This window comes from Carlito syrichta, unplaced genomic scaffold, assembly GCF_000164805.1.
Source record: "Carlito syrichta isolate Samal-C Ts95f unplaced genomic scaffold, Tarsius_syrichta-2.0.1 Scaffold312194, whole genome shotgun sequence".
NCBI classification, from domain to species: domain Eukaryota; kingdom Metazoa; phylum Chordata; class Mammalia; order Primates; family Tarsiidae; genus Carlito; species Carlito syrichta.
Window position 1 is genome coordinate 208,241 of NW_007256290.1, and position 8,514 is coordinate 216,754.

At 48.5% G+C, this 8,514-nt stretch overlaps 2 protein-coding genes across 3 annotated transcripts in view; one reads left to right on the forward strand and one right to left on the reverse strand.

The window, feature by feature from the left end:
• Positions 1 to 5,046: 5,046 nt before the first annotated feature.
• On the reverse strand, positions 5,047 to 5,473 carry LOC103272232 (ubiquitin-conjugating enzyme E2 variant 2-like). Its single transcript, XM_008069713.1, has 2 exons — positions 5,319 to 5,473; positions 5,047 to 5,194 (listed from the first exon to the last, which is right to left on the reverse strand). The coding sequence occupies exons 1-2, from the start codon at positions 5,471 to 5,473 to the stop codon at positions 5,047 to 5,049; spliced, it is 303 nt and encodes a 100-aa protein (XP_008067904.1).
• A 2,208-nt stretch (positions 5,474 to 7,681) lies between these two features.
• Positions 7,682 to 8,514, forward strand: part of LOC103272233 (dehydrogenase/reductase SDR family member 1) — a 9,573-nt gene continuing 8,740 nt past the window's right edge. The window contains exons 1-2 of one of the 2 annotated variants that reach the window (XM_021718441.1): positions 7,682 to 7,708; positions 8,127 to 8,300. In XM_021718441.1, coding sequence (XP_021574116.1) covers positions 8,151 to 8,300 — 150 coding nt within the window. In that variant the 5' untranslated portion in view covers positions 7,682 to 7,708; positions 8,127 to 8,150. Of the gene's footprint in view, positions 7,709 to 8,112; positions 8,301 to 8,514 lie in introns of those variants that run through there. The other variant, XM_008069714.2, reaches the window with a different exon arrangement.

Sequence of the window (8,514 nt, forward strand, 5' to 3'; positions counted from 1 at the left end):
TCCACAGAAGCTATGATCTTCCAGTAGCTCTCTAGGGACAGTGACCGGCTTGTGAGATCCCCTGATACACATCTCTTCCACGTTTACATGCTGCTTGAAGTCCACAAATGCTACCAATCAGGGCTTATCAGAATGTTACTGGCATAGGGCCTTTGGAACTACCTACCTAAACACCACCATTGGCTGAGGCACCCAATTAGGATCACAGTAATCAGATTTCCTCAGCACCTCCTCACCCCCTTCTACTCACCACCCTAAATTCTGTTATCCCCTGAGGTTGGTAAAGGGCAGAGGCAGTTGCATATATGGTATAAAGAGGAAAGGCCTCAGGATCACCTGTAACCTTCCACAGCTCTCACTGAAAGCCTCCATGGAGCAAATGTTTGCACAATGGCATTGTCTCCTAAAGGTCACAAGATCTTTTTTTTAAGTAGGAGTCTCACTCAGTCACTCAGAGTGGAGTGCGTGGCATGCTCATTGCCACTGCAGCCTCAACCTACTGGGTTTAGGTGATTGTTCCACCTCAGCCTTCCAAGTAGCTGGAACCACAGATGCCCACCACCACACCTGGCCAATTTTTTTTATTTATTGTAGAGACAAGGTCTTGCCAAGTTGCCCAGGCTAGTCTTGAACCCCAGGGCTCAAGCAGTCCTCTCGCCTCCACCTCCCAAAGTGCTGGAATTACAGGTGTGAGCCCCTGCGCCTGGCAGGTCACAAGATATTATGGGAGAAGCATGGGCTTCTAAATCATTTAAACTTGCATGCACCACTTTGGGAATTAAGTGAAATACTATATGTGATACATAGACACTGAAATTGTCAGTTCCTTCTCTAAACAAATAAATTTAACAACCTGCTCTGCACCAGGCATCATTCTTGACTTTGGGATATGGCAGACAGAGCAAAGAACAAGGCAGATCTGGACCCAGCCCACAAAATACTTTCATTTCAGATTTTAGAACATTTCAGATTTTAGAAATCATCTAGGACTTCCACTCATTGAAGAAAGTGGGAGAACTGGGGTCCCAAGAGTCCATGTAATGTGAAGTTAGACCTCAATCCTGGAATCACAAGAAACCAGAGAACAGTGCTCTTTACACCATCCTGTTTCTGTCTGACAAGCATTCAGTAATCTCAAAAAAATGAGTACAGAGCTCTGAGGCAGTGAAACAGTTAATCACTTTTGATTGGAGATAGAAGACACTCAGGATCTGAGAAGCCTGATACTAGAGAGGCCTAGGACATTTGGGGAATCAATATTCATTTTTAAAAATCCATATATTTTACACCTACTGTTTGTCCAGCACCACACTCACACTAGACACCAGGGAAGGCTAGTAAAATTAGGTAAGATGAGTGTAGTCAAGTTTACCCCAAGTGCCCTGAAAATACGAGAGGAAGGAAGTGGGGAAAGGATAATTTTTCTTAAGGCCGGTACAAGGCACAAAAGTGGCCAAATAGCTAGAAGTTTGGGTGTGGCTTAAATTTAGATTTGATATGGGATCGATTTCCAAAGAGAAAGAAGTAAAGATATATGACTTATAGTGATTTATAGAGTATTCCCAAAGGAGACCACCAGCAAAGGAGTGGATGAAACCAAGCAAGAGCACCCTTTCAGCTGCAGAGAGTGGCTTCTGTAAGATGTAAGGGAGCTACTCCAGAGTGTGAGGCCTCAGAGTAGTCCCAGCCTAGGACGAGGCTTTCCTGGGCCTTCATTCCCATCATCACTGCGACTGATACATGATGCCCAGTAACCACAGAGCAGTCATTGGGTATACTGCCACCTAAGACAAAGCAGCTCCAGGAGGCCAAGGGCAGTCCTCCAATAAAAGCTTCAGTTATCAGCCTTGAAAACACAAAAATGGGAAAAGGAGGTCCATGGGGTATCATGGCAGAGCATTAACACAGTCAACTGAGGATCTAAGCAGGAGCATAGCATGATCAGATTTGTATGTGAGGAAGCTCACTGGGGCTGAGGAGTGGGAAGGATGGATCAGAGGGAGGGGAGGCAGCCACCAGAGGAGCAGCCAGGGGACTGGCCCTGTATCAGCATCCATAATCCCTATATTCAGAGAAGAGATTCAACTGTGTGCATATTTGGTCTCTCTCCAGCTGAAGGGTGGTAATGTCCAGTTTCTGAGGCCTGGCATAGCCCTTGTATCCCACTCTTCTAAGTGGACCCAGAGACCCCACCCTTTCCCAGGCCCTGATGCAGCTGCTCCCATCACCAGAAATTTCCCCACCAGTAAAAGAGAGTGTGTGGGATGGCTGAAGGAATAGAGAATAACGACCACGAAGAAGCAGTGTGAATGCCTAGACGAGACCAGCCTGAGTGGCCAACCCAGCCCTGGCCTCCTCCGCGGAAGTGAACTCACACCATGGCTGTGAGATACATATCACACCAAAAGTGATTCATTTTTCTAGAGTTACTGACCAAGAGTTGGGATGTCAAAATGAGCCTGACTGTGGAGTCTCCATTTCCAGGGTGTCTCCATGGATGTGTGCTCTGACCAGTCCATCTCTACTAAATTGGAAGGTAATGGAGGCAGGGCTGGACCAAGAGATCTGAAATTCCAGCTAAGGATGAGACAAGTCACTGAGGAGGAGTTTCCATCAGCTCCTGAAGGCCCTTTGGGCCCACGACTGGGAGGGGAGGTCCCTGGCAGGCAAAGGAAGTGGTAATGTGACATGAGGGACAGTGAGGTAGGGATTCAGGCACAGGGAATGAGGAGGATGCACCAGGGCCCCAGAGGAGCCTGAGCCCAATGGACAACCAAGACAAGGCGGCAGGGCCCAGAGCTGCCCTTTCTCCTTCCTCTTTCTGGCTCCTACCCACCCACAACCCCCAAAGGCCTTGACACCATCTCTGAGGCATCATGTGAGGCAACTGATCCCATAAGTTTTTGGCCTCCTCATCCCTTGGGTGAGCCCCCACCACGACCTCAAGTCATTTGCCACAGTCCCTCTCCATTACCCTCAGTTCCTGGTCATCTCCCACTGGCCTGGTCCATTCCCTCCACCAAGCCCTCCTTCCTGGGCCCTTCTGCCTATGCCTTCTCAGGCTTCCCATCCTTCCACTACTCTTGACCCATCAGCCCATAGCCACTGACCCCTTCACTCGAATGCCCTCCCTAACCTTATCTCCCAGTCAGCTGGTGCTTGTTACCGCCTCCTCTGTGCCCAGACTTTGGCAGGATGGGGTGAATGGGTACAGGCAAGCCTCATAAGACAATGATTCAGTTCTCAACATGCTTCCAGTTCTGGTCATGAAACAATTAGACAATCATGGTGAGACCAAGGGTGGGAACTCAAAGAAGTGAAGGGATCACCACAAACAGGCTGCTCCACAGGCTGGACACAACCCTGTTCCGTTCAGGTTTCACCTTCCTGGAGTGTTACATTGTTATCCCTGTCTCCGTCAAAGGTCACCTCTGTCTAGGCTCCTGCCTACAGGCAACAAGGGTATCCTTGCCCATCTCGGTCTAAGATCTGAGTCCCTACAGGACACACCTCCATCCCTCCACAGCCCCAGGGATACCCCACTAGAGGTGATCCCCAGAGTCTTGGTCCCCTGTATGAGCAGCAGCGGAGCAGGATTCCCCCCAGGACTGAAAAGGGCTAAGGAGGGGCATAGGCTAGACCTTCTGATACATGGTTTTAAAGACAAACAGCCAGATGTTAGTTAAGGTAGGGGAAAAAAGGTTTTATTCAGTAACTACTGACAGCAGGGGAAACAGCTGAGCTCCGTTTGGATTTGTCCAGTGGTGATTTGGGTGTTTTAAAGGGAGGAGAGAGGGGAAAAACCAGGCTCAGTAACAATGGAGTATATGGGTTGAGGCCAGTCGTGTTTCTAGCGGGCGTACATAAGTTAAGGTTCTGTCCTCCCACAGAGACTGGGAGTCAGGCCTTACTGTTCTTGATGATTGCATTTCAAAGGAAGGAGCTGCTGCTTCAGAGTTGCAAGAGATACGACATATTTACAATTGCAAGCACTTTTAGTAAGTGCTCTGAGAGAGAGGGAGGTCAGGGGTCTGGCATCTGGTGTTAGCTAAAACACACAGTAAATCTTCCTGGATGCATTGCGCTTTCTCAAGCAAGCACTTTAAATGGGCCTGGTGTCATCCAAGATGTCATGGCCTTGTGCTGCTAAAAGCCATGCTAGAGTTTGGTCAAGTCTCCTGCTGCAGAGATTTGGACAAAGTTGCTCTGTGCTGAGAGTTCTGCAGTTCTCAGTGGGATGCACTGCCCACTGTCCTTGATAATGGTGAATTTGAAGGAGACCAGAACACTTTTTTTTCCCCCCTGAGGACACGTTCCACATTTATTTACATTTTAAGATTAACTTTAATCTCAAAATCACATATCCATACACCTATTTCCTTTATGTTTACTTCACTTAAACTTAAATTCATGGTTTGTTAAACAAAGACTGTAAACAAATATTTACCATGTCTGTTACATGTAACACACAGGAACAGCTTTTAACAGAAATTCATCAATCCCCCCAACATTTTTTATTATAAACACAGGTATCAAAACAATCCTGAACATATTTTTGATACTACTAGTAGTCAGCACCCACACCACTTCAAAAATTAACATTTATGACAATATTCATTATACCTGCTACTTTAAACAATTTCAACTGCAGCTCTTTCACTAAGCAAGATGGATAAAGCCTGCCATTTCTGTTTTTCTTTCTTGAGACTTTTACTTTTCAGAAACACACATGCTTCCACTGCCAGCTGACACTTCTCACTACGCTTTCATCTTGTAAACCTGAATTCTCTTTCGAGTACTCCAGGCTTATGTTTACATGACAGTGCCTTAACAAGAGAAAAAAAAGTATGCCGCATTTTTCCTCCTGTAAACTGAAAACATAATGGGTGTACATATATTAAATATATTCTTACAAATGTCCAGGCCATGTTTACCAGCTGGAATTCTTTTACTTAAGGTGTGGGTATTTCGCATTGTGATATTTAATCAGGGCATTAACATGAGTAAAAGGTTGCTGATTTAAGACAAGTTTGAGATCCACTAAAATTAATTGTTGTATGTTTGTCCTTCTGGAGGCTGTGGAAGCTTCATATTTTCTTTGGACATCACTAGACATCTTAGCTCCTGAAGTACAACTTTAATGCTGTATGAATTTTGCCATTTTGCTAACACTGGTATGTTCCGTGCATCCACCATCCCACTGGAATTATTTATTCCATTCATATTAATCTTTGTTACAAATCTAACTGATGGAGGAGCTTCTGAGTATTTAGGTCCACATTCTACTTTCAGGCTATATATTGTTTTCATAATTTGTCCTTGGTGGCCCAATAATCATGCCTGTCCACCTTGTAAGTGTCATATCTTCATCATCTCCAAGGCCCCAGCTAACCGTACCATCGCCTACTCCTTTTTGTCCTTCTTCCAACAAGTAAAAATTACGAGGAACTTTAACTCCTGTGGAGACCGCCATCTTCTCCTGACGGCTCCTGACACAGCCAGCCGCACACACCCAGAACACTTTCTTACACCCTTGGAAATAGAGGAGCCCGTAAGGAAAAGTGGGAAGGAGGCAGAGGGAGGAAGTAGGGTCAGACTTGTCAATTTCTGTTAGCAAGTACCAACACATATTCCCCTATCAGCAAGTGAGGTGGTCTTGGCTACCCTCTCGTTGTAGAAGTAATTCCAAGAGACAAGCAAAGCCAGGATACAGCCTGAGCATCCCTAGAGGGACTCGTGCAAGAAGGAGCAAAGGTGACTCAGCTTTGACCTTTCCCTATCACTTTAATACAGCTAAAGACCTGTGTTCTCAGAGAGCTCAGAGAATTCAGGTTTACTGGAACTTGCAATGGCCAAAGTACTTGACCTAGGTCTTACTTAAACTTTCATCTGCTGTATGAAGTAAGTACTCTCCTACAGCTGAGGAAAAGTTGAGTAATTTGTTTAGGATTGTGCCTTAATTCTTTTTTTGGAGTAGGAATCTCACTCTGTCACCCAGGATGGAGGGCAGTGGCACACTCCAGGCCATCACAGCCTCAACTTTCTGGGCTCAGGAGATCCTTCCATGTAGCTGGAACTACAGGCACACGCCACCACACCTAGCTAATTTTTTGACTGATTGTAGAGATGAGGTCTCACCAAGTTGCCCAGGCTGGTCTCGAATCAGTGGGTTCAGGCAATCCTCTCACCTTGGCCTCCCAAAGTGCTGGGATCATAGGTGTGAGCCACCGCACCGGGCCTAATTTTTTTTTTTTAATCACTGTTTCACTCTGTCGCCCAGGCTGGAGTGCAGTGGCACACTCACCGCCACCGCAGCCTCGACCTGCTGGGCTCAGGCGATCCTTCTGCCACAGTTTTCCAAGTAGCTGGAATTACAGGCATGCGCCACCATGCCTGGCTAATTTTTTGATTTATTGTAGACATGAGGTCTCGCCAAGTTGCCCAGGCTGGTCTCGGACCCCTGGGCTTAGGCAAGCCTCTCGCCTCAGCCTCCCAAAATGCTGGGATTACAGACAGGCTTGAGCCACCATGCCCGACTAGGATTTCATCTTTACAGCAGAAGAGTCTTGATTCGACCAAATCTGTGCAAGCTGTCTCCCCTGCATCATGCTACCTATGCTGCCTGGTTTTTGCTTTGGCTCTGGAGATTTTTTAGTTTTGGCAAAGGGACGGTTGGGAACTGGGTAGAAGAATGAAAGCATACTCAACAAAGCGGTTTCAAGAAACTGAACCCTAACAGTTCCAGCAGCATCTCACTGCCAGTTCTGTTCGTGGACAAGGCTGGGGGCCTGAGTCTCCACTTCCTTCAAAATATTTTGCACCATCAGCTTGGAAAGGCGAGGAAAGAAATATTTTAAAGAGACTTAGTAGAGAATAAGGTTATGTTTCATTATTCAATCTAGGGGCGGGAGCCAAGGGAGAGAACAAGGGCAATGAAACTAAGTCCCCACACCCTAGTGACCCCCGAAAGTTTTCTTGCCAGTCTTAGTTTTTATGTTCTTGGTCTAATCCCCCGAAATTGCTCTCTACCTCGTTCTTCCCCAGTCTCGGGAGCCTCTTTCAGCGCCAGACGGAAATACCCTAGAGCTTCAGGCCTCGGGTGGGGGTGCAAATCTGATGCTGGCTCCTAGACCCAATGGAGTCGGTCAGGGTCGCCGCTCGCGGCCAACTGAGAGGCGCCCCGAGCCCTTAGCCCCGCGCCCCGTGTGCCACCAATTGGGAACCGGCACCTCGCCTTGTGAGAGAGCTCGACCCCAGCTCCACTGGGAACTCTCCAGGAGCTAAAACTTCCCAGGCAGCAAACCAACCCTCAACGACGGGGCGGGGCGCCTGGTCCTAATTGAGTTTAAAAAGTCGGGGCGCTTCCGGCGCAGAGCATACGTCACAGTTACGCGACGGCCTCGGCCTGACGGGGTGGGTGGATCCCCCAAATCGCTCCGCCCCCAATTAGCCGTCGGAACAGCGACCCAGAAATCCGCCCCCTCGGTCCCAGCCCAGAATCGCCTACGGTCCTACCATGCGATCCTTGACCCCTGGGTTGCATGTCGCCAGCTCAACGCAGGGCAGAACCTGTACTTCCACCCTAGCCTGCTTTCTGCCCGACGACACGTAATCACTTCGTCCTGCCGGTGCGGCCGGAATAAAGTTCCCGAACTAGAGGTGTAGCGAGCAAAGCGGCGCGAGGACCCAGAGGCAGCACAGGTGGCAGGTAAGGGGCGCCAGCGCCTCCCATTCAGGGGTCAGGGTCTCCGGGCTGCGCGTACATCCCCGATCCGGAAGCCGCGTCCTGGCTCAACCAGACGAGGGCAAGCCGGGACCCTGAGCTCCAAGAGGCCAGAAATTGGCGTGGACGCGTCCTGAGAGGCTGCAGCGCCAGATTCCCCCACCCAGTCAGCCCCGCCTAGAGTCGCACTGGGTGCCCCAACCAGTCCCTTTTGCGCTCCCTGGGCCTCAAAAGGGACAGTCAGTCTTGCCCTGAAGACCACACTCAGTTGTCCCCATATGAAACTTATCTCCCCTCAAAGGATTCGGAAAACTTGACTTCCCCTCTTATCTATCCCTAGTGGGGTCCTCCACTCCACACAAAATCTGCAGACTTCCCTCAGAGCAAGTCTTTGCTTCCACAGACTTTCCCCCTTCACCTGTGAGTCATGGCAGCTCCCATGAAGGGCCATGTGTGTGTAGTGACTGGTGCCTCCAGGGGTATTGGCCGTGGCATCGCCTTGCAGCTCTGCCGAGCAGGTGCCACAGTTTACATCACTGGCCGCCATCTGGACACCCTTCAGGCCACTGCTCGGGAGGTGAGTGCTTCCTCCAGGATCACAGATGCGGAAACCACCTGAGGAAGCCCTTCCATTTAACCACATTCTCTCCTGATCCCTTACTTGAAACCATAATATTACTCAGTAAGATGTGAGTATTTACCCAAAGTGGAATATATAAGCCCCATAAATAGCTTCGGGTAAGGTTGAATTTGGCCCCTAAATGAGTTTTATAAAAAAAAAAAAAAAAGCC

Excerpts from the sequence above, each read along its gene's own strand:
- LOC103272232 (XM_008069713.1), bottom strand. The coding sequence starts at position 5,473 with ATGGCGGTCTCCACAGGAGTTAAAGTTCCTCGTAATTTTTACTTGTTG. Across the intron at positions 5,195-5,318 it reads ATGATTATTGGGCCACCAAG|GGTGGATGCACGGAACATAC; the intron begins GACAAATTATGA and ends TTCCAGTGGGAT.